The sequence below is a fragment of the Talpa europaea genome, assembly GCF_964194135.1.
Source record: "Talpa europaea genome assembly, chromosome: 8".
Classification (NCBI taxonomy): Eukaryota; Metazoa; Chordata; class Mammalia; order Eulipotyphla; family Talpidae; genus Talpa; species Talpa europaea.
Window position 1 is genome coordinate 107,843,628 of NC_140075.1, and position 27,044 is coordinate 107,870,671.

At 36.8% G+C, this 27,044-nt stretch overlaps 1 protein-coding gene across 1 annotated transcript in view; it reads left to right on the forward strand.

Moving 5' to 3' along the window:
- CEP128 (centrosomal protein 128) overlaps positions 1-27,044 on the forward strand; it is a gene marked incomplete at its 3' end in the record, with an annotated part of 367,236 nt that overhangs the window by 329,812 nt on the left and 10,380 nt on the right. Inside the window, exons 20-21 of the mRNA XM_084240528.1 lie at positions 15,573-15,650; positions 19,175-19,288. Of these exons, the coding sequence (XP_084096654.1) occupies positions 15,573-15,650; positions 19,175-19,288 (192 nt within the window). The remainder of the gene's footprint in view (positions 1-15,572; positions 15,651-19,174; positions 19,289-27,044) is intronic.

Sequence of the window (27,044 nt, forward strand, 5' to 3'; positions counted from 1 at the left end):
GCTGAGAGTCCCTGATTTGAATCTTCTTCCTGGGGCTTTTAACAATATGCCTTTCCCCACAGTCTACCCCAGAGTCCGGTGTTGCTCTGCTTTCTATTAGATTTAGTTCTATTCATTTCCACTGATTTTGTTTCATGTATTTTATACAGAAATGACCATGTGTTTTGTCCTCAGCATTTCTTCTTTCTAATGTACCAGAACAGCAGTTGTAAGATTCTATTTCAGATGTTATTGTTTTCAATTTTCCAGGAATCTAAGTTGTATAATTTTAGCATCTTACTAAAATTTAAGCTTATCAGGCATAATTTTGAGGATAAATTTGCTCAGCCATTAGTTCACCAAAAGACTAGTTCTCTGATTTTAACATTGTCAATTTATAAAAACAATATCTTTGGAAAATATATGAAGTTAATAAACAAATAAATAGCTTTGTTTCTCAGTATATTGGGCAAATTGGCTATTCAGTCAACTTGATTTTGGCACATTGACTAAGATTATGTAAATGATCTGTTTCCTCTGTCCTATATTTCTCATTTCTCTTCTCTCTGCTTTTGTGTTAATCCTCTCTATAACATCATCCTTTCCTCATTTCTCCATTTGACAACCAACTACTTCATTGGCAAGGAAGGATAAAGGATGGCAAGGAAGTGTAGGAAATGTATTTCATGAAGTCCTATCAGAGCTTTTTTTTTAAAAAGATTTATTTATTTATACAAGAGCTGGGGTACAGGCCAGAGGCATGGGTGGGTGAGAGGATTCACCAGAGACAGAGTGGGTAGCAGAACAGGGAGAAGGACCGAAAACACTGCTGAGGGAAGTAGCAGGCAAGACATGAGAGGTCTTCCACGCCATGTGGGTACTCTCTGGCCAGCTGGGAATCAAAACTGCACTGTAGAGGCTGCGGACAGCTTCACAGCACTGCACTCAACCTGCTGTACCTCTTCAGAGGTATTACAGAGCTATCAGAGCTATTACAGACCCCACAGAAGTGGTTTGGGAAGGCTCACATGGGGGAGAAATCTAGCATTAAAAGGATGAAAAGGATTCTGAGAAGTTGATAAAAGGTAGAAAGCCTTCCAGCAGTGGTTTAATCCTCAGTGTACCATCAGGGTTCATTGGCCTACTCTTGGCTTTTTTTAATCTTCTGGTGATTGTTGACTTTAAAGTTTTATCTTTTTGAACATCTTCCAACAAACAAAGAGAAATTTTCCTTATTTTAAAATGTAAAAAAAAAAAAAAAAAGCTGGTTCAAGGGCGTCTCTGGTGGCCTAGGGCTTAAGTCTCAGAGCTATCATCGCAATGGACTGAGTTTGATCCCCAGCCAGGGAACTAACCCACATACGGTGCAGCAGATCTCTCCTGTCTCACCACTGCTCCCCTTAAAGGTATATTTCAGTGGGTCTGCCTGTTCTGCACCCCACTCCATCTCTGGTGAATCCTCTCATGTCCCCCACCTCCTCCCCTCCCTGCACCCCTGGCCTACACATAAATAAATAAATCTTTGAAAAAGAGCTGATTCTATTTTACAAATATGAGTCTATTGGACCCTGTTATAAATCTGAGATACATAATGGATCTTGATGATCTTATTGCCTTGACATACTTTCTTATTTCATCATCCTAAAATGTTTATTATTATTCATTAACTGTTCCCAACTATGCGAGAAAAGACAAATATTATGAAAATGGAGGAATAATGTAATCACATGGAAGGATCTTGCAATAAGTCAACTAAATCACCACTGGTACATAATATTTCAGTTTTCTTATTTTGTTGTCCCAATTATATTAAGAACTGAAGAGTATGACAATTTTTTTTTAAGATTTATTTATTTATTTATACAAGCACTTACTAGGTACAGTCAGAAGCACAGGAGGGTGAGAGAATTCGCCAGAGCCAGAGCGGGGAACAAAGCAGGCAGACTGACGAAATACACTGCTGAGGGGAGCAGCGGGCGGCAGGAGAGGTCTGCGCACCATGTGGGACCCTTGCCGGTGGCCGGGGATCAAACTGGCGCTGCAGAGGCTGCGGGCAACTTCGCAGCCCAGCGCTCAACCGCTGCGCCACCAGGGGAGGCCCTGAAAAGTTTGACATCTTACACTGCTCGCAAGCTGTCAGGTTAGACTGCCACACTCATGGGTGGGAAGACATGTGGCAAAGGACTTTAGTTCACATTTAATTCACAGCCAGGCCCCTATGTCATGTTTGCTTTGGATTCCTTTGCCACCCAGGTCCCATATGGACAATGTGAAGATGGGTCCAGGTGGATGTTGCATTACAGTGACTTCATTACAAGTGAGGAACCCTGAATTTGGAAAAAAAAAAAAAAAGCTCATCTTATAAAGGGAACTACAAGAAATTTTACCTGATCTTTGCCCAAAAGGAAGATACTATCTGTTTTCCAAGTCTGTTTGGAGTATAAAGATTCTTGAAAAGAGGGCCTGCCTCGTGGCGTAGCAGTTGAGTTCTGGGTTGCGAAGCTGCCCGCAGTCTCTGCAGCGCCGATTCGATCCCCAGCCGCTGGGTGAGGGTCCCACATGGCGCGCAGACCTCTCCTGCCGCCCGCTGCTCCCCTCCGCAGTGTATTTCTTTGTCAGTCTGCCTGTTCTGCTCCCTGCTCTGGCTCTGGTGAATTCTCTCACCCTGCTGCGCTTCTGACTGTACCCAGTGCTTGTATAAATAAATAAATAAATCTTTAAATTAAAAAAAATGTATCAACTTTAAAGAAGAAATTTTTTAAACCCTAGAAATGCAGAATTGAGGTTTCTAATGGAGGCGGAGAGGTATAGTTGGGAACAAAGGTGTGAGGAGGCACACTGGTCTCTGACTATGGGTGCTTGGTTGGGTGGGAGGTGTAAACCTACTCCCCTAAATCATATGCAGTACTATAAACCAGTGCTACCTCAATAAAAGAAAAGGAGTAAGAAATTTCTACATTATTATTTTGTTGAACACAGAATCAGAACTTTTCATCTTCTTCCATAGTCACAAAGAGAAAGGAACCAATAGGGTAAGATATTTCACAGTTATATGCAGAGGAAGATTGAATATAAAGAGATAGACAGTAGCACTCTAGATACTGATGATGATGTCAAATTTGATTGAATTAGCAATAAGTGAGATTGGAAGTCTGCTGATAATACGCTACAGGGTTTTTTTTAATCTCAGTAATCAGCGAATGAGCAATATATTTCTTAGGTTAAAAACCAAACAGGTTACTGTCATTTAGTTATTTAACAGGAAGGACTTCATGTAGTATTTTACAAGAAACTGAACCAATCCATTTTGCTAAAGAATGTAGTAGAACGCTTTGATCTCTTATTTTGCTTGTGTACCTCATGTGTTTCACGAATAAACAAATTTTGAAAAACAGATATATACAATAATGATTGGAACATTAAAATGATACAGAAATCAAAATTTCCATTGGATTGGCTTCTAATTGTTGCCAATAAGTCTAAAAAATGAAAAAAGTACAGTATTGTAGTAAAGATAGCCATATCAAAGATAAAAGTTATTAAGAACTGTCACATTTTTAAGAAGTACTGTGTTTTAGAAATATAAGTGCAAGACTATCCATATATTTCTCTGTTGCCCACATAATTTATTTTCTCTTAGGAATCCAAAGGTATGTTTGAGCTAAATCTGGTCAACTTTATGAATGAAGTCTGCTGTAGTGGTGGCACAGTCTGATTTGCACATAGTAGGAGCTCAGTAATTAATTACTTGTTGAATAAAAATAAAGACCAAATGTCCTATCCAGTTTATGTATATTAAATGCTGTGAAATCCACCTAATTCCCAGAATATTACATGCTTTCATGACATACTTTAAATGTGGTTTGATCTACTTTTGTTGTTTTTTTTTTTAGTGTGTCTAGTAAAAGCTGCAGAACTTGTTCATTTTAGTTGAGTGTGTTAAAATAAAGTGGGAGGAGGGTGTCTAAGTTCAAAATTTCAAATTGTTTTGGCAAGACCAACTCCTTTTCATGCTAACCACCATGCCACAAAGCTCCATTGTTGTCCAGTTGAATGAATAGCTTTCATTTGGGAAAAAAGGGGGAAAAAAAAAACCTTTCTAGTAATTGAAATTTCAGGAAAACAATTGATTGTGGCAATTGTCAGGGGAATTTGCTCAACAAATAATATTGTCAGCTTTATTATGCCTGCTAGCTTTCATGGTTCAGCTTTCTCAGCCAATGGCATGAAAATTCAGAACCTGACTGACTCTACTTAAAATTACACACTTTTGTTCACATACACTTCACCTATCTTCTCTTGCCCTTTGTTCAATCATTCTGGACATTCCTTAACAGTGCATCTCCTATATCTGTATACACATAGAGTTCATCTTTACTGTTAGTGGTTTAACTGAGGTATCCTGCTAAAATGCATTCCTACAACTTCAAATTGTTGGTACTTTGAACTAAGTATGGCCTGGCAGTTGGGATTCCTTAGGAGATAGTTCATTTGAATTTTTGATGATTTTAAAATATTCTAGATAGTCTGTGCTTCTGTCTGCCTTGGCAGAAGTTGAACAGGAGAATGCTTTGTACAAGAGCCAAAAGAGTGTTTCTGAGTGTTCAAAAAAGGATTAATTATGAAAACGAAGTTTCAGTGGAGGCAGAGTTGATCCCCTTTATTTTTGAATAAGGTCTCAAGCCACAATGATAAAAAATAAAATACCATGCTGGATTTCTATTTAGATCTGATCTGCCTGTCAACAGAAACTCATCCATATAAGGGGATTAACTGTTCACATGCTCTTTCGACATCCAAAGTGCTAAGTGTGCCGTAATGGAAAATGATTAATTTGTTTTGTCATCCTTTTTGAGAACACAGGACATCTCTTAGAAGGAAAACAACCCTTTATTTTGAGAACAGAAAAGATTAATTATGTTCACCTCACCAAGGTGCTTTTAAGTAAATTAGTTTGGACCCTACCAGAGCCAGAACAATTATCATTCCTTATCAGTGTTCCACATCAGGACTGTGCTAAATATGCAAGAGGTAAATGTGTCCCCTTGTGGCCTTGGGGCTGGGGCTTTTGAAGCATTCAGGGAAATTGTTATTATTTCCTAGCGTCTGCCCTTTGCTGGGTGTGCCTTCGTGACCCAGCGTGACTAAACCCTGCCGACCCATCCTCGGTCACGCGCTGCTCCGCATCAGGTTTCCTCCATCACCTTATTTGATCCACAAAAAGATCTTATTCTCGTTTTCCCTTCTTAAACCCTCTAGACAGTTTAACTCTATGGTCTCTCATTTTTCTTTCAGTTCTGCTTTTAATTACTATTTTTAAAATTTTGAGGCTGTTTAGCAATCTTCTTAGTCCCTCAGAAAAGGTCAACTCTTTTTTTTTTTTAATAATATTTATTTATTTATGCATACGAGAACTGGGGTATAGGCCAGAGGTGTGAGGGGTGAAAGGATTCACCAGAGACAGAGTGGGGAGCAGAACAGGCGAATTGACTGAAATACACTGCTGAGTGGAGCAGCGGGCGAGATAGAAGAGGTCTGCTGCACCATGTGAGTCAGCTCCTTGGCCAGGGATCAAACTCACGCTGGGATGGCTGCTGATAGCTTCGTAATGCTGCAACTTTTAACCCTTGCTCCACCAGGGAGGCCCCAGAAATGGTCAGCTCTTACAGACCATTTAGTAGTTACCAGGAGGGGTTATGTGGATGTGTAAATTGGGTAAAAGTGTTCAATCGTATACCAGAAAGGCTAGAATTGGACTTTTAGCAGTGACCTGTATGTAGTATGCAGAGGTGATTTTTTAGTGATGTATACCTGAAACGTATATAATGTTACAAGGTAATATTACATCAATAAGCACCAAAACCAAAATACAAAAGCAAAAAAAAGGATCAATTTTTTTAATTCTACCTTTAAAAAATAATTTGTGCTCTATTTTTCTTTTCACAAATGTGTCTTTATTGGTCTTTGTATTAAGAAGACTATTTTCATAAAACTAAAATTTGTTCCAAGCACTCCACAATGGAAATAGGGAGAAAATATAATCCTACCTTTAAGGAATTTGAAGTAACAAGTAAACACAGGTAGTAAATGATTAGACACATGATGAGGAGACCTGTGTGCACACACAATCAAGTGTGTATGTGCGAATGTGTGTAAAGCACTGATGTTGGGCACTAACCTGACTCTAGAGGAGAGATTCACAGAATAATATCTAGTATTGTCATTATCTAATAGCTGCTGTTTATTAGTGCTTATTCCTGCCCTTACCTGCTGTAAGTACTCTGCATATTTGATCTTTGCAATAATTCCACACAATGGATATTATTATCATCCCATTTTATAGATGAGAAACCTGGATCCCAGGAAACCTGGAGTGGTATCCAGGAACTTCCCTAGGGACACAGAGTCAGTAGGTGACCAAACAAGGATTTCCATTCAGGCAACCAACTCTGACTGTCATTTTAGAGGAGGTAGTCTCAAAGCCAAGTCTTGCAGCAGGAGAATCTGTGAACTAACTTAAGCAAAACATAGATAACATTCCACATAGATGTACCTTCCTGTGCAAAGCTTGATGGCTTTGAGGAAAGAAGCAAAGATATAGCATAACACTTTTGGTCATAGTAGCTAATTAGCAGGATTTAGAAGAGGGAGAAATTATAAAAATCTTTTTGTTATGCTAAGCCGGTTATAAAGTGAAAAATATGAAAAGCAGATTCTTTGCCTGCTTTTAGAATATAAGTTCTAAAAATACAAAATGACAAATATTTGGAGTTGGTAATTTCATGGGGCAAACACCCAAGAAGACAAAAATGTCTTCTTGTTTTTCTGATGCAATCACTAGCTTTGCTTTATGCCATACAAGAGTGAACATTTTCCTACAAGTGTTGTTGAGTAAATATTAACCCTTTGAATCCCACGTAAAGTTTCCTCTTTATTTTACATTTTTATTTATAAAATCTTTCTTTTCATACCCCCGCCCCTCTTTTAGCCTTAAAATTCAGATCCCAACCTACTATGGTAAGTAATGAAAGCTATAGTGAACTTACTAGAACCAGAAGACTCCTAGAGATTTTTAGATTCTACTTTCCTATTTTTCTGATTTGGAAACTGAGGCACATGTTAAATGATATTCTCGGATTTATATAACTAGTTTTGGCAAAGCAGAGAAATAACTTTGTATCTCCTGATTTCCACTATATCTGGCTGCCTGCCCATAAGCAGAAATCTACCACAAATGAAAACATTATCTAATTAATCTAAACAATCTAACAGCATTATTGAGGGCATTTTGTGTATATTTGGACATTTTCAGAAGTTCATAGAATGCAGTGTCCTTGCAGTGTATATTTTGAGTAAATCAAAAGTTTTTAATATGGTGTGCTTGGTCTTAGGGTACTCAATGCATTCTCTCAATAAATTTTCTCCTGGAGCTTCACATAAATGGCATCCCATAGGTGGATTTCAGAGTTTCTACTGCTCAGCAAGTCCCCATTCTGAGAGCAAGTCCCCATTCTGCGTCTTTTTGCAGGAATCCTAAACTCCACAAGTTCTTATCTTACTTGGAGGTAAGGGGCTAGCAGCCTGGTCTCCAGACATTTTTCAAATGGTTCCTTTTGTGTGTACATGACAGCATATCACTTTTCTGCCCCATACCCTCAAAAAACCTTCTGTGTCGTTCAAAATAAAGTACAAAATCTTTACTGTGGCCTAAAAGACCAAGATTGTGCCCCAGGCATCTTTAACTTGTAGTGCTCTCAGCTATCTTTAGAAAAGTACCCACTGTAAACTAAACATTCAGTAAGTCAGTAAATATTTGCAGATGGAATAAATGAATGAAAGTCATTCCTTCATTGAATAAAATTCATAAGATCATTCAAGAAGCAGTTATTGAATTCCTCCTCTGGCAGGCACTGCATAGGCTGCTGGGGATGAGCAAAGACAGACCTCCCCTACTCTCATGATGCTTAATGATGATTCAGTGTGGACACAAGTGAATCAATCACACAAACAAATGTAACATTAGTATTCTGATAAGTATTAAAAATGGAAGGCTCATGCTACAATAAAGAACTTTTGTGATGGACTCTGTGAAGCCAGGAAGTCTTCCCTAAGAAAGAAGTGAAAGATAATAAAAGCTACCTACTTTATTAAGATTTGTGCATTTCATTAGATACAAAATTTACAGTAAAATGTTCAAGTGAAGTTGCATTTTTAAAATAAGCATATATTTAAATGCAGTTAATAACATACATGATGAAGTCTTTAGGGGAAATTATTCTAATAAATGCATTTATTTTCCAATGCATCCAAAAAATAAGTTGGATGAGTCAATAGCCATAGGGATGGATAGATGGATTAATAATAATGTGATAAAACAAATGCAGCAAAGTATTAATTTTGAACCTAGGTGATGGGCGCATAGGTGATCTCTGCAAATTTTTTTCAGATTTCCAGTTTGCTTGAAAATGCTCATAATATTGGGGGGAAAAGTATTAACCTGATAAGGAGACTGGAGGGAGTCGTCTCCACCGAGGGCACAGTATGTACAAAAGTAGTTTATGTGCCATTACAGTTCTAATTCATATTTTAGATGTCTGTGGAAACAGTAAATGTGTTTTAAATATGGAGTATAGTTTTAATTATATTTGCCTGGTTTCTACTTAGTATTCTATTGACTCATTTTTATTAGCTATAATTGGAGATAGTCACTGATCTCTTCTCTATGTGAGAGTAACCAGAGTTGACAGTCCCTCAGAGAATTAGCATTTTTTAAAAAAATACCTGCTGTTTACAAAGGACTTGACAATTTTCAACACCCTTTTACATTTACTCTCTTACTTGATAATGACAGCTAGGCTGTCGGTATAGGATAATAAAGGGCATCATTATTTATCCCCATTTTGCCAATAAAAGACTGAAACTTAGAAGGGAAGGGAAACATGATATTCCCTAAACCACAAAATACAAATAACTAACTACTGGGGCCTGCAATACCCACAGATCAAGTATGTGGATTTCCAGTTTAGCATACTGTCCACTTCTCCACTATTCTTTATCACCTAGCTGGAAACATATAGCTGGAACCAGCAAATTCAGATACATAATTTCTTAGCAGATATTGCTAAACTTGATCTCTCGTTTCTTGACTATTTCCCCATTATTAACCTACAATCATCATTTTTGGACAGATCTTCTTAAATACCTTTCCTTGATGCACGCATTTTATTTTCAACTTTAAGAAATAAAGTGACTTCACAGAAATTAGATCTCAAGTCACTCCTGCTCGAGTAGCTGCAAGAGCCTCTGCACTGTTCAGCATATGGAAGACACTAAGCTAGACCTCATTTGTCTTTCTATGTCAGCTTTAGGGAGTGGTAAGAAAAATCTTTGAAGAGGTTACCTCAAAGGGATGAGATATTTATTCTATCTGTCTTTCTTTCATCTCATTCTTGGTGTTATTGAAAAAAGTATCCCCCAGTTTAGTTAATAAGCTCATAGGTGACTATAATGTATAATTTTGTTATATCTAAAGAAAAAGCAATAATCTGGAATGGCAGATTCTGTAGGTTTCATATATTACTTCACTTAGAAAAAGTTATTCTGAACAAGAGTAGGAAAGTACCTAGACACTTTCTTTACTCAAACTTTCAATGAAGATAGCTACTTAGTCTCAATTTTTATAAATTTGTGCTTTCGAAAGGACATCATCTACCACTGTAGATTAGAATGGTGTTTTAGGAAAACAAATATGAATTTTTTTTTGTTCACAAAATGTATTCTCAGTTCTAGTTCAAATATAATCACTGATTTCAGAGTGTCCTGTTTGCTGGTGTTTTTATTTAACAAACCTTACATACGCTCTTCCTCCAGGACACATGTAAACACTTCTAAGTGGGTGTCTGATTTTTAGACCTCTCCTAAAGTACACAATCTAGAAATAGAGGGCTCTCGTGATATTCCAAGAAATTAACCCAACCTTGAGCACAGGGGCTAAGTGAAAGCTGTGCATCAACAAAATGACTCTGCCGGCCTATTCTCTGCTACTGTTTCGTTTGGTTCCAGCAAGTGTCTTATACAGTTTGGATGAAAAGAGAGTCCTATGAAGCTGATACAGCTGTGCTGGATCAAGTCACCACAAATGAAAAGGCAGACAGTCTATCCTTTTTATGATCTCACCCTTCCTCTCCTTGAAACTTGTTTACTCGGGTTCTTTTACCATCTTTCAGCCATTTGTCAAGAAAGTTTTGCAGTGAATCTCTTTCCAAATGAAATAGAATTGCATTTTTCAACCCAAATAAACTGCTTCATAACTTGTTTATTTAACATCTGTATAGTGCCAAAAATACACACACTTGTTTTTAAAATAAAAATATAGACAGTGTCTCCTTTAATTTATTTATCGTCTAAACCTCAAAACATATGATTTCAATAGCACTATAAAAATGGTAGTTGTTATATGTTAATAAGAAAATAAGCACATGTGTATTTTTACAAAGAAAAGTATATTTACTAAGCTATACCTATGATTAAATCTATTTCTTAAGCATTTTGTACAGGAGACAGGAATCTAAGAACTGCAGTAAAGTCGCTTTTTGATTCCTAATTGCTGCTACTTATGCTGTCTTACCATATAATTCAATTTCCTTGCAGTTGAAACAAAGGAACAACTAAGGAGAAATGTGCTGTGGACCAGTGTAAAACTGCTCAACTCCATAGCAATTGGTGTGTGTGTGTGTGTGTGTTGAAGACAGCCAAATTTTTGCCCTTTTCAACAGAAATCTCAACCTATCTATAAGTGCAAAAGCCACAGGGCCTAATAGACAGGGTCTCTTAGTTTCACTGTTGTTTCTGCCACTTGGTCTTTCCCTTAGTCTAGAGAAAATAAATGAAGAAAGACTAGCTTTTGCCTCTCAGTTTTTAATAAAGAAGCCAAGATTCAGTGGGTTGATTAGAACATAGTAAGTCTGCCTTTATTCAACTGACATTTACTGAAGCAACTCTTATGGCTAAATTGTGTGCTCTGCTATGCTGCATGTTAGGAAAAAGAAAAGGGAGTGTTAGTATCATAAAACTTGATCTCTTAACTACTTCATCTCCACAGAAATGATACCGTGTGTGTGTGTGTGTGTGTGTATGCGCGCGTGCATGTGTGCATGCGCACGCATGTGAGCACTTGGATGCATAGTCTTGAGCAGAGACTTCAGCACTGGCAGGATGAAATTCTTACTGGCTTTGCCAATCCTGTATCATGAAAAAACAAATAAGAATATAAAAATCTCTTCCAACTGTAAGCCCCAAAGTATAGCTATTGAGACACTTGATAGCTAAAGGTGGATTAGGATGTTATGTAATCAGTGTTACAACTTCTCATAGCTATGCATTTTCACCAGTGATTGTGAAAATATATACCTTCTTTATATAATAAGAATACTGTCACTTCTGTATTCAGACTGCTTGGATATGCATCCCAATTTTGCCTCCACATGGTGTGAGGAGGTTATTTACACTTCAGTCCTCATTTGCCTTGGCTATATAATAGGGGAAACAATGGTATTTATATGCTATAGTGGTGTGTTCAGAATTGTATTGCTTTTGTCTCATTCTTTTCACTATACTGCTTAACAGAATTAGGAGTCATTGATCATTTGCTTTGCAACTTCTCCTAGTGGAAATCCAGTCCCTTTAAGCCTCTGAGTTAAATTGTTATAGACTGTGTATTGGTTCTTTATGAACTGGAAACTTAATTGTTAATTTTTCTTAGTTTTCAATATTGATAGGAAATTTACTATCCAGTAACATTTTCAAAAGAAAAACAGTCTATAATCCCTTTGCAGATGTCTGGTTTAGTTCTTCTGGAATATTGTTTTAAGAAAATTAAAAACAAGTTAAGCAGTTATCATTTGCTGGTCCAATTACTGTAAAATTTTAAAAAATATTTCCTTAATTCCAACAATGGGGACTTATTTGTGCCCTTTGAAACATCAGACTATGTAAGGCAGAAATAATTAACCAACTTAAAAAATTAAGTTTCCTTCCCTCTACTCAAGTTATTTTGCCCTAGCAGCCGGCATGCTAGAGGTCTTCATGGCATCTCTAAAATTCGACCAGTTCCTTATTTTAGACTATTCATCTGCTAATGGATTTTGTCTATCACTGTTTGCTTTGGGGGGAAAGTGAAATTGAAATGACATGTAATGATACAAGACTAATCGCAGAATCCTAGCCAATCTCATATTTTAAAAAAAGTTTGAATGTGTATATACATGCTTTTTTTTAAGATTTCTTTCTTTATTTATACAAGCACTGGGTACAGTCAGAAGTGCGGGAGGGTAAGAGAATTCACCAGAGCCAGAGGGGAGAGCAGAGCAGGCAGACTGACGAAGCACACTGCTGAGGGGAGCAGTGGGCAGGAGAGGTCTGTGCGCCATGTGGGACCCTCGCCCTGTGGGCGGGGATCGAACAAGTGCTACAGAGGCTACGGGCAGCTTTACAACTCAGCACTCAACCGCTGCGCCACCAGGGAGGCCACTGTATATGCATACTTTTACATCTGTATATCAGCTGGTGGTTTTAAGCACACTTGCATGCATATAGACAGAGGTAAAAGATCAGAAAATGAATGCAATCCTTTACATATCACTTAACCAAGAAATTATGAGACCAGAGATGCCTGGACTCATTGTCTTCATTACTTCACATCTTATTATTGCAAATACTCTAGAAATCTCAGCACCAGTACTTGTAATTTACTTATATGCACTTAACTTTTTTCTTGTTGTAATTTGTACACCTTTTGCACTTGCATATATCTTGCCTCTGATAAATGGAAGGTTCCTGAAGTACAGGAAGCATGCCATCTATGTCTTGTGGATTTTTCTAGAGACCTAGATGTATCTTTGATATTTATTGATTTATTTAAGCACAAGGATGAAGGAAAAGGCCTGTGTGCCAGAAAGTATCACTGATATTGAGCAAAAGACCCAAAATGGAATGGAATATAAAATAATACATGACTAAAATAAATGGTGAGGCAAGATGGGGTCAGGAAGGGGAGTAGAAAAGTCTTGTACCTATGAACAAAGCAACCAAGGAGTTTTTCATGGTTCACTCAGAAAAAAATGTAGCTATTTGAATATGCATCCAATAACATAATAAAATAGTCAAAATAAACTAGTATGTGAAAGCATGTAAGAAAAACACTTTTTCATGCAGTCAACCAGTTGACTGAAAATTTTAAGCAAAAATATTTTCATATATGCTATGTTCTAACTAGGGGAAGAGAACATTTGCTTATTTTTAAAAAGTTATTTTAATATACTTAACCTACCTTCAGAGGATTGCTTATGAATGAGAAAAATTGTGGAATAAAAAGGAAAATAAAATTTTAAACTACGAGTGTCTGTTGGAATCATTGTTTACTAAGATTTTATTCAATGCATAAAATTTTGCTTTAGAATCACCATGGCATTTATTTGTATTTTATTGTTCAAGAGCCAATATAATCCTTGGAAAAAGTCTGTAATTTTACTGTTTAAATGAATATAGCATATATAGTGGCTAAAACTACTTGTTCTCCGAGACCTACATGTTGGAGCCTATATTAAGAAACATGTCATTTTGATGAATCTTTCTTACACATGAAAAAATTAAATGAAGCCATTTAAAATGCAAGGCAGTTTAAGTGAGCACATGCGGCAAGAAGGCTAACAGTCATATAAATGTTAAGTAGAAGGAACAAAATACTAAATCCTTTCAGTGGAACCTGAAAAGGAAGATTTTATAAACTTGAAGAAACGACATGTAAGACTTCCAACCTCAAAATGGTCAAGTAAAGGCCCTTCTGCTCTCCTTTCAAAAATTAAACTAGGAAAATAATATGAATAGAATCACTGCTGTACCTGTCGACAACTTGAAGATGGCGGTAACTCCAAGTAGAACTCTGAGAGGAAAACAGCCCGATTACAGAGAAGGTGAAGCCCAAGCGCCTCTCAATGGAAAAGTGAGAAGCAGATAATAACCTTCCACCTGGCAGAATTCCAAAAGGGCCTGTTTGCTCTTGAATTAGAGGAGTGGAAATGGGTACATTAATGGTGTCTGCAAATGGGAATTAGAATCTCAACTCTCTGTCCCCATCTGGATCCCAACACAAACCCCCTAGAAACTATAAGTACGAATGAATTCTGGAGAAGCTCTGGATCAGAGATGAAGGCAGAGAACAGCAGTAGGGTGAGAAAAGAGATTTAAAATAGGAAGCTAAATGAAAGGTATACCGGATGAGAAAACACCACTTGCTAACCCTGTTCTGCTCCAGAAAAACTTAACTCCCTGAGAAAAAGTCCTTATCTGCTCACAATTTGGAATCCCCAGGCACACACATACAGCACAAGCCAGTTGACTCCCTGATCAGCCTGCAATTATTTAATGCTCAGATATTATTTGCAGTGGTTAATACTGTGGTATGCAGTGATAACTAGCAAACCCTGAAATCTCATGTTTGGCATCTTGCTCACATGAAATCCAAGGGGTGGATAACTATCTGGAGCATGTGGCTTCCAAAGTCTTCATGGAGAGTAGGGATGGAAGAGAGAACATGCAGACTCTCAATTTTCTTAGCCAAGAAATGACGTATATCACTTGCACTCATAATCTGTTGTTCAGAACAATTCACATGGGAGCTGTAGGGTTGCAGGTAAAATATTGGGCAGCCACTAGCCATTCTCTGCAATCTTATATACAGATTCTTGCCAGACACTTCACGTTCTTCCCATGCACCAGTAATGGGACTTGTTTATTTCATTGAATAATTATAATTCATTTCCAATTCAAAAGCTAATAGATTATGCCTGTCTAGTATGTGCTGGCACTGTGACAGAACTGAGAATACAGACATGACTATGATACGTCTCTGGTTTCAAGGTTATTTACCACTTCTTAGTTCATACCAACTTTGAAATAACTTTCATATTGCTCCCACTTAATGTTTATAATGGTAGATGCAAAGCAGGGCCTAGTTAATCAAAGACTGTATAAGTTATTGATTTATAATCCACATGATCTCATGTCCCTGTCACAAATACTTAATTTCAGATATTTCTCCCAAGTCTTTTCAGAGTTGGTCCTCTTTTCCTTTTTAACTAAAATAATTGTTGAGAACTCTTCCCTTTTTTTCTAATGGCAACATATAATGATCTCAAATATGCTCCAATGATAAGTTACTGCAAATTAATCTATTTTTCACTATTACCTTGTGGTTTATTTTTGATGTTCAATGAAGCAGTTTTGTAAATTAATATTAATATGAAATGCTCTAAGAAAGTTTCATAGCATAGCAGTTGAAAGCAATTATCCAGGAAGAGTTTTTATATCTGAGTCAGTCTTGCAGATACATCTCATCTATTTTTTGAAAGGAAATTATTCTGCTAATTAAAAAAGATATACTTATCTTAGAAATACTATTATATCTGTTCTTATTCGCTCACTCAATCTACAGCTTGAACTGCTTATTTCAGTCATACAACTGATTTTTAGTAGTTGGATTCTGAGAGTTTTAATAATTTTTTATAACTTTGCTTTCCGTATGTTTTCTTCTCCAGAGCACCCGAGTAGCCTTAGACCATCTGGAGTCCGTTCCTGAGAAACTGAGCCTACTAGAAGATTTCAAAGACTTCAGAGTGAGAAAGAGTTGGCTTGTCTCCTTCATTATTTTTATCTGAGTGAGAACACTTGACATCTTCCTGATGTGCAAAGGAAATTTAGGGAGGAAGGAAAAAAAAACGAACAACATTGGGGATTTTAAGCAGTCCGTTTTTGTCAGAGTTTATTGACATTTGTGAAGTCAGGATTGAAAATAATGGAACTTCTATATTATGGCACAATGTAGGAGGATAGAGATGTTTACCCTATTACTACAAGTCCATTTGGTTCTCCAGAGCTTTAGCTATAATTAGAAAAAACTAGGAATTAACAAGTGTTGCGCTGATAATAGATTGCGTTGATAATAGATAACTATTTTAATAAGCAATTTTAATTTATGAATTATCTCCTTTGTCTAAATTACAAATTTCCATGGTACTGTTTGTTTTGGAGATATGATAGTGTATAGGTTATCCTTATGCTGCGCTAAATGAATTCAAATCCACATAGAGGTTTAGATTTTCCATCCCATGCCACTTAGTGATAGAATTCTAACCACAAAGCAATATTTTATCAAGTCAGTGTGTGGATTTACCTACTGTAAAATTTTTAAATTCCCCATAGGAGAAAGATGCAAAGCAAATAACCCTGCCACCCATACAGTTCTACCAGACAGATCTAGGCCAGGGAATATCTTCACACATCCCCGTGGGATGCATATGTAATAGGAAGTTTTAAGAAATTTACAACTTCTTGACCCCGTGTGGCTGAGAGTTAGTGTATAGTGAGAATTTCCCTTTGAAAACTCTTATTTCACATTGACTTTAAACTAGAACTAGATTAAATTTAGATTCTGTCTAACTAGAACATATTACCTGGCGATATATAATGAGTCATAAATACAGCCTCGCCATGCCATACTGATTTATTGAATGCACTGATACGATGCTGCTCTGAGGTCTGCACTCTTAAAATTAACTTTTCTAAGTGTGTGTCGATATTTCAGTAACTAAACATTTGTGTGGGATCCAGGGTTGAATTGATATATCCGGGAATTTAGGCTCTTATAAATAGAACAAAACCAAGTTTTTCTAGAATATTTTACTGATGTTTCACTGCTTTCTCATGATTTGATTCTACATTTGCAGTCTAAATTCCAACCAAAGAATTATGAAGCCAAGGTTCAGGAAGATGTGAATTCCACCCACTCTTATATGTCCCAGTGTGCTATCAGGCATTATATTACACTCATATCCTTTCTACCTTTTTCTCTCTAGCTAGCAGAAGTCATCTAAATGAACAAAGCATGGGCAAGAGGCTTTGGAAGCAGGTGGCATTTGTCACTAAGAAATAGATGCTTATCTTTTTCCATTATATAAAAAAAACAAAGTTTAACCTACAGTGACTTACTTTTTTCCTGAGTGGTTTACATTGAACAGAACGCTCATAGGAACAATTTAAATGTTGCGTTCTCTGCTGTTACCAAAAGGTTTATTATTGTTGTTATTATTATTATTATTATTATTTTTCACCTGATGAGCTAGTTCTTATCTACAAATCTAGTTGGTATAGACACACACTCACATAGGAATATGTCTATATAGTGAATTTTTAGGGAGAGTATTTTTTAAAGTTCAGAATTATGCTTTCCCATCTGAGTCATTAAAATTGAAACCTTTAGCTTTAAAGCAGAAAAGAGTTCATTAGCAAGTAGTAGACACTGCTCTGTGGAAGGCAGTAACTAAATATTTTATGTCACGTTTTTTCAAATTCTTGGTGAGTCCATAGATGGACATTATTTTCCCCCATCTTACAGCTTAGGAAACAGAGGCATGGTGTAAATTATTTGCAATTGGGATCTAGTTCTTTGTATGAACAGCAAAGCACATCTGTTTCGCCCTACTGCCTCTAATTTAAAACCAATCCTATATGTACTCTAAAGTTGTTTTTATGAGTAGAAAGAGCTTATTTAATGATTTTAATGAAAATAGCCAGACATAGCCCTACATAAAAATACATAAGGACTTTATTAGATGGAAATTTATTTTTCAAACCCTCAAGACTTTTCAGAAAACCAGAACACTATAGAAAAGTGTCCAAAGACCTAAGTTGTGGTCAGAACTCATGTACCAGATAAAATCGCTTAATGTCTCACAGGCTATTTCCTCCTCCATAAAATGAGGGCCTTGAACTTGAACAGTGTTATCACCATGGTGCTACTCACAGAGGCATCACTAGCATGTATGTGACAATGTATTGGGGCATAGATTTCTTGCTAATGCTGTATGTATTCTATGATTCTAAGTGTAAAAGTAAACCTCTCCTCCTTTACATAAGCTTGACTTTACTCTTGTTTGAGCATATATTAGTCGTTCTCTTTTTTTTTTTTTTAAATAATAAATTTTATTTTTATATTCCCCCATACAATTGCAAACGCCCCATTCTGACCCCAATCCTTCCCCTCCCGCCCCCCACCCCCCAAAAAGTGTCTCTGGTTCATAGTTTTCTGTTGATTTTGATTTTCACTTTCTTATATTCATTTTCCTGGTCCCTTATTTAAGTTCTCTAGATTCCTGCTATGAGTGAGACCATCCGGTATTTTTCTTTTTCTTTTTGGCTTATTTCGCTGAGCATGATCCCTTCCAGTGCCATCCATGTTGCTGCAAATTGCATGTGTTTATCTTTTTTGAATGCTGAGTAATATTCCATGGTGTATATGTACCACATCTTCTTGATCCGGTCATCTATTTTTGGGCATTTGGGTTGTTTCCAAAGCTGAGCTATTGTAAACAGTGCTGCTATAAACACAGGGGTGCAGGTGCTCTTTGGAATTGATGTTTCTGTGTCCTTTGGGTAAATACCTAGGAGTGGAATTGCTGGATCATATGGAAGCTCTATGTTTAGTAGGTCCAGAAATCTCCACATAGCTCTCCATAGTGGTTGCATTTTTTTTAACATAGTTGGAACAAAAGTGGCTCATCTCTGCAATTGCACACTTAAACATTACATATTTGGTGCTGTAGAAAGAGAGTAAGGCTGGGTCCCAAGTCCACCTCAGATTGAGGTCAGGTAAGTTGTCCTTATATTTAAAAATCTATGTGATACAACAATTAAAAGGTAGAGTGTTAAGAACTAGTAACGAAAAAGGGCTTAGCTTTAAAAGTATTTTTTTTTTTAATAAGGAGAATGTTTTGATGCTAAGCATGACTGCAGGGGACAGTACACAGTGTTTAAAGGTGGCATGTGTCATTCTTGACCATCCTTGGACAACGCACTTAGTTATTTAAACCTTTTTTTCCTTCAACTGAAGAGTATAAGTTATTTCAGATAAGCATGAAGTCTTGTGAAAAGGATATAAATAACTATTGTGGGACCCTATTTTTTATTTGTATGGGGCATCCAAACTAACCATTTTTCTTTTTTATCATTGAAGACCTATGATTTCCCTAGCTCTCTTTTGAAATACCTATAATTATTATCTACATATTGACGATCTCTTATTCTGTTACCAGGGACCAGTGTTTCTTTCATGTACCAGCTTAGACCCTTGTTGTTTTTCCAGGACTCCCACAGCTTCTCAGAGAGAATTGATGGGCGGTTCCCTAAACACAGAGTGCACAGAGAGCCTCTCCAGCAGCACCGAGATGGCACCAAGTACAGAATCAAAAGCCTCAAAGTAATGTCCTTTATTTACATTTTCGGTCTTTGAGCATTAATCAGTGTTAAGGACTACATCCTTCTCTGCAGCTCTGCAAGCTTTGTGTAAGAGTGCACATAAAGGAAAAGCTTCTCCTTGACATATGAAATAGGTTGCTTTCAATTTTGAGGGAGTTGAGGATAAAAATCCAAAGATTGTGCTTATAACTTTTAACTGGGCACTTTGGGTTGATGCCATTGTAGTTTAATATGTTGTTTGTCTATGGGAACTGATGCTGCTTACAAAATTTGAGCCAGGCAACCCCTGGTCTCTTAGTGGGGTCAAATGCTTATTGTGGATAGTTAACCCTCCTCTATGTACAAGTCTGGTTACTCTTAGCATTGAATTCCCCATTTGGTTCAGTAACATCACTTTGAGGAATATAGCCTTGTCTTTTATGCTCATTCTTTTCCTGAGGATGCAAACTTCATAACAATACTTAAGTATATGGTTCATTAACATGGAATCAACTCCAGAGACTAGGAAGACTTGAACATACTGGCAAAAAAATGTGCCATTCTCTGCTCTGTACAAAATCCACCTAGCATGTGGGTGATTTTAGGCTCATTTGACCCTGAAGGTCTAGAGCAAGTGGTGTAGACATTTGAATCTGATAATTCTTTGTTCAAGAGGCTTCCTTATGTTTTGAACCATGGTTAGCAGAATCTCTAGAGTGTACTCACTGGATGCCAGTAGCAGCCCCCATTCTGAGTTGTGGTATTGAAAAACTTCTCAAGGTGTTGTAATCTTTCCCAAGAGGACAACACTACCTTCCACTGAGAACACTGACCTACAGAGGATTTCCACCCCTATTTGAATATATACTCCAAGTCATTTTAGGGGGAAAAAATAACAACAACTAAAGGTTCGTCTGGCTTTTTTATATTCTTAAAATCTTCAATATTTATGAATATTCATCATGCTAAATATAGTTACCTATTACAGACAAACATAATTATTTCTAAGAAGGTTCTTTCCTCCTCTGAATGTGATTGGATTGAATGCTCAGTAGATATAAAGACAGAGTTTATTTCCATGGGTCCTCCTTGGTCTGCTTAAAGTGAGCACCTACTTTAAGCACCCATCCCAAACTAATATTTATACTATGTAATTGACACCTTACTGCAACTTTTTGCCTTTTACCTGATTTTCACAGATTGGTATTACTGACTGTGGTAGTGGTCTTGTTTTCATAAAACAGATTTTATGTTCACTAAATTATCCTTCAACATTCCCATGAAGTCCTATATACTCAAGCATTTCTCTATCACTTAACGGAATGATGCTAACATTCAACTGAAGTGCAAGACTTAGGCAACAATAGCTAATAATAACCACTACTCATATTTGAGCAAACCGCATGAAATGAAACAAACCACATGAAATGTCACATTATATGCATTATCTCATTTGCTCCTCACAGAACTCTATCAGACTGGCAACCCCTCAGTAGTAACTTCCTATTACCACTGAAGAAAGCATAGTTAACAGCAATTCAAGGTTGAATCAGGATGAAAACTTGGATCTGACTAAAGTCAGTAATCAGTGTCCTCCACCATTAGACTATTAGAATTTAAAATTGCACTTCATATACCTTAATTTTTCTAAAAGTCACCAAATGTAGGATTACATTTTTTAATAAGTAAAAGTCTGTTTTCTACAAAAACACATAAGCACTATAGATGTCTCTTAGTTCAACAGAGTAAATGAAACATTTAAAACATTATTTCCCAATGTAATTAGATTTACTATCAGGTAAATCAGTGCTGTCTCATGGCACCAAGATTGCCATAAATCAGTGCAGTTTCCATAGTATCATCTGGCAAAGCCAAGAAGGTTTCACATGTTTAGCAAATTATCACATTGGAGTTATATTTAAAATTATATTTGTAGCCAAAGAGGAAATCAGGCCTGGTTTGTAAGTGAAGTCAACACTTAGTAAAATGAGAAATACGTTTGGAAACTTGCAAGTAGATAGTGCAAGGTGCAGGAAAGGCCACAATTTATATTTTGTGATGACATTATTCTACATGCATACTGCTTAAACATTTTTAAATATTGATCTAGCTCACTGATCATTTGTGGACTATCATCGTATGTGTCAAATTTCTGGCCTGAAATAATGTACTCATCTAACACAAAACTCATGAAAATACCTCATGATTTTTAGTCATTGGAGGGGAAAAGAGGGGCTACATTTTACAAATTACAAATACCAATGATCATCTGCTTTACTTTTTCCCAAAATAAGTAATTTAAACACTGAGAAAAGAGGCAACTTCAAAAAAAGCATGAGCTTAACTGTATGTAAAAGAGTCAAGTCATTAATTTCTTGGCTTCATGGATAGATATTCAAAAGAGTTTCTTTGAATTAGTAATTGACATCCTGAAAAATAGGAGGGATTGTAACTTTCTGTCATGAGAGAAGGTGCTCCACTTACTACATTTGTTTGATGAGATGTTATTTCATCAACTCCTAACTTCTCCCATGTTTTGCTAGGACAGAATTCAAAGAAAAGATACATTGCAGGATTGAGTTTCTGGTTCTACTGAAACCATTGGTTCCTGGAATTCAGTTAGTGTAAGATTCACTTTAATTCAACAAACATGTACGGAGCAGCTACCATATTGCAAAGCACTTCACTATCTATTGAGGTGGGGACATAGGACAGATGAGAGATAGAAGGTGTGGTCATCCATCAAGTAGGGAATAGTTACCTAGTGATCTTAATCCTAACAGATAATTTGTGTACAGCTGTCTTGGTACAGCAAAATACCAGCTATGGGCCAAATGTCACCTGCTGACTGCTTTGTAATGGACTTTTTTTTTTTTTTTTTTTTTGTGGGACCCTCGCCAGTGGCCGGGGAACCAACTGGCGCTGCAGAGGCTGCGGGCAGCCTCGCAGCCCAGTGCTCAACCGCTGCACTACCAGGGGAGGCCCTGTAATGGACATTTTTATGGGAATACACCCACATTGTTTACATATTATTCATGACTGCTTTCACACTCTGTTTTTTTGTTTGTTTTTTATTTTATATATTTTTTACGTCATTTTTCATTTTTGCACAATGTGTGCGTTTTCGTCATGGTTATAGTCCCCATACAATTCCCACTCCCCTTGTTTTCATCCTACTTCCTCCTCCCTCACCCCCCCCCCATATTGTGTCTCTGGTTTATAGTTGCTTGTTAATTTTGATTTTTACTTTATTATAATTAGTGTAAAATAGAGTTTAGTAGTTGCAAGTGAATCTGTATAGCCCACAAGGCCTATTATATTTACTGTCTGACACCCTATAAAAATTCTTGCCAATCCCTAGTCTGGTGAAAGAAGAAATTACCAATCTACTACTCTCTCTCTTCCTTTACACACTATGTAAATTATTTCCTCTTTTTATTTGCCAATCAAATAATTACTGCCCAAACTCTTTGGAAAGTCATCATACTTACCTGGTCATTCAACAAATACTCATTGAGTGCGAAGAACTTACTAGATGATGGTAGATTTACTGGCCAACAGTGATCACCAGGGACATAGACCCCTGCTCTTTGGGCGCTTGCATTCCAATTATAGAGTATTCCCATTTGTTGTTATCATTATTGTTTTTAAAATTCCACATTCAAAAAATATGTGTGGCATTTCTACTCAGTAAGTCACTGTGCTAGGGACTAAAGAAAAGGGCATATTAAAAAAGTCTTACTACCACCCTTAGGACTTCAGCACCTTTGCACTAACTATAGTGTAGGAGAAAAGGGTACATGCTGGAAAGGAAACACCAGTAAACTTCAGTGGAAATTCAGAGAGCAGACATATGTTCCAGAGTCCTTTGAGAAGAGTTTTGTGATAAGGTATTCAGAAGGGTTTTACCCACATCTGCTTGAAAGAGGATCGCTATTAGCATTACAGTTATGGAACCCTGACTTGTGACAGACAAATCACCTTGGAATTGCCAAACCTGATGGCAGCTGGCTTCCTTCATGTTGTTGCTGATGTAAGAAAACAGTGAAGCAGCCAACAGGCTCACTCTGCAGGGAGTGTACCTAATGCAGGTTCTCTCTCAGCCCAGGCTCAAGCCCACCTCCTGTTGACTGCGATAGCAATCATCAGGATACAAATAATCAGATTTCTAGAAAGCTATTGAATTTTCAGCAGAACCAACCTCCACAATGGCTGAGAGCATAAGATAATAATTGTGCTAAGCTGAGCACATTCCTGACAAAGCGTGACCTAAAAGCTTGTATTTATAAGTCAATTCAAAGCTAAATCTGACACATTTTCTCCATCTCCAAGTAGACAACAGAAGTATTCCATCACCTCTCTTTCATTAGGCTTGAGTGGTTTTCTGTAGGACATTCACGTTTCCTTGCTGTCCCAAATAGAACAGCTGTTTCAAATAGAACAGAATGTTCAAGAGTCAGCCAGTAATGCAGGGCTGCTAATCTGAATCCACAGAGGAGCATGGATTTATCCAAGAAATCCCCATTTGCTACCTGCCCTTTTTTGCTCTCATTAAATACGTGGTTTTAATTAGCATTGCATTTTTAAGTAAAATCGCAGAAGGCATGATTTGTTCCCATCTTTCCTCCTCCTGGAAGGAAAATCATTTTTAATTTCTTGTTGAAGAGTTCATAGGCAACTTCTTTTTTAAAGAAGCAGATGTTTTACAGGATGAGGTAGGTGAGGATGTGTTGATAAAGGCTTTCAGCACAGTTTATGAAGGCAGAGTTTGCCTTTATCATATTTATTCATAGTAAGCACCTGTATACCCTACGTATGTTTTGCGCCTGGAAGCTGTATCTCCTTCCTTGAGTGGCTCCATGGTTTGTGCTTTGCTCGGAGCCATTACTGGCTATTAGCACTCTCTCTGTTAGGTAAGCTGTTTCTTAGATCGTCTACAATAGTAGCTTTAAAAACATGTTATGTACAATTCCTGGTGCGATTCAGGATTGTACTGGTATTTATTTATTTATATTGAAGATTTATTTATTTATTTATACAAGCACTGGGTACAGTCAGAAGAGTGGGAGGGTGAGAGAATTCACCAGAGCCAGAGTGGGGAAGAGAACAGGCAGACTGATGAAATACACTGCTGAGGGAAGCAGTGGGCGGCAGGAGAGGTCTGCGCACCATGTGGGACCCTCGCCGGGGGGTGGGGATCGAACCAGCGCTGCAGAGGATGCAGGCAGCTTCACAGCCCAGCACTCAACCGTTGCGCCACCAGGGTAGCCCCCTGCACTGGTATTTATTTAATGATTATTAAGATATATCATGAATGTACTGTTCGAGTAATTTTACAAGCATGACTTGGGAACAGTAATGCATCCATGGGGGACTTTGAGGGACTTGAGGGAACTTCAACTCCATAAATACCCCAGTCATCTCATTTGTAACCACCACTTTCCAGGCTTTGATAAGAAAACCTATGCAGATTCCTTTGCAAACATAGCTCCATGCTTCCCCTAAGCCCAAATGATTGGCCATGCTTCAAGCCTCTCCTATATAGAGATTTAGGATATAAGGCAATCTTAATGTTAATACCATAAAAATAGTATGTATAACTCTAGGTGAATACTGAAACTTGGGAAATGCCATTCTACTGGATTGCATGACTTTTGAGGTCATACATTATCTCATCTCTGACTCCAGAATGTACGGTAAGCATACATTATGTAAAATTGTTGGTGAATATTTTTTAGCTTCGGTCTTTCTGAATTTCTAACAAAAATTTAATTGCTATTTTTTCAGTAATGCTTAAATGCCACATTTGAATTACAGGCTATCAAATCATGCTGAAATGTGAAGAATTTTTATTTTTTCAAAGTGACCAAGACTAACATGTTAGCCATAATATTAAACTCATCGATTTCACCTTGCTCTTTAAAAGTTAAAAAAAAAAAAAAAGGAGGCCAAATATGAGTTGGGACTTTTCTGTTATAATGAGTGAAAATAGCAGTGGATCAAAAGTCCGTATTTAGGAATCCAAACCTCGGTCCTTATCAAGCCACATGCTTTCACCCTTCCAAATAACTTATGGGCATTAAGTAGGAAAGACTAAAGATATTCACCCATAAAGATAGCATTTTTAATCATCTCCAGTCCAAACTAACATGAGGAATACTACTTAATTATCTTACTAGGTTTCAATAAATACATAAAATTCATGTGAGTAATCGCTATTTTCTTTAAAATTCTTCCTTGAAAAGAATATTAACTGTTTCCAATAGGGCACCACCATTCATGCCTTCTACCTCTGTTTCCCAAGTGAGTGGCTCATTCTTTTGGGTGTCCTTGTTTATGGCAAATATTTTTCCATTGTAGGTAGATTTGGTTTCTAAAAATGAATTAAAATCATGAGGAAACAAGTCTGAAGTAGGTAAAAAAACAAAAACAAAAATCAACTGACTAAATTCTTTTTCATTAGCGAGTTGCTAGGAATATTGAATTTTATACAATAAAATACCAAATGCATAAAGATAAATGTATCAACCTGATTTAGCAGGCATTTTCATGAGTCTGCTCTTCTGTGGATGAGTGTTGCTTTTTGTTTGTAGCATTGTTGTGTAAATTTGGATTTCTGTGGCAAAGAAAGTTTGCATAGTGAGAAATATGGGTCTTTCAGTGGTTCTCTTTAGATTATAATCATAAAATGTCCGTGACAAGAGGATTCAGAGATGCTCTCTTCTGCTGCTCTCACTTTTTTACATGAGGACTCTGAGAATGTGAGAATGGCGGTCTCTTATTTCCATTTTTCCACGCCAGCAAACTTTCCTTTTTTGAGCTTTGGTCTAGAAATGATCGTATAAACCATTATTGAGTTCCAATAATGCAGTCGACTCTGGATTCAATTGTAGAATTTGAGGATGAATAGATAGAGATACAACCTTACCCTCGTGGAGGTTAAAAGCTAAACAGCAGCCATGCAGATTGAGGTATGAGGGACAGACTTTAAGAAGCTGTCTGCACAGATTGAACTTGCAAATAGGAATAAAACTTACCGAGGAAGAGGTTGTTTTTTTAATCACTGATGGAGAGTTGGGAATTAAATGTGGAAAAGAGATGGAGGGACAGTGCATTGTTAAACTAGTGACAAATTCAAGAAAACATTTCTGCCACAGATTCCTTTTCTCCAGGGGAACAGTTGGATAAATTAAATTTTTTTAAAAATTAAATGTATCATTTGTCTTATGAACTTTGAACTTATATTATTCCTGAGAGAAAAATACTTGGTGGGCATCATTAAATATTAATCATTAGAGATCAGTTTAGCAGTGATTTAGTCAGGTTGGAACAGCTTTTAAGAAACCAATTACAATGAGGGTTATGAAAGAGAAGTGGAAGAAACCCAGGGAAAATATTAGAATTTTTGCAGGGAATTCTGGCTAACTGGCTTGTTGAGACAGCAATAAAAAAAAAAAAAAAAAGGTTCTTGTGTGCTAAGGATATAATAATTTGTAAAAAGCAAAAACTAAGGTTACTAAAATTGCAGACTCTACCTTTTGAACTAATACTTCCTTTTTAATATTTACATGTTTGATTAAAAGATAAGAATTAGAACAAAATATCCATCTTATAGTCAATTACCTTGTAAAATTTACTTACACAGAAATTCCTTTTTAATATTTATGTGTTTGATTAAAAGATAAGAATTAGAACAAAATATCCATCTTATAGTCAATTACCTTGTAAAATTTACTTACACAGAAATTTCACAAATATCATTATATAGTTGGAGGACT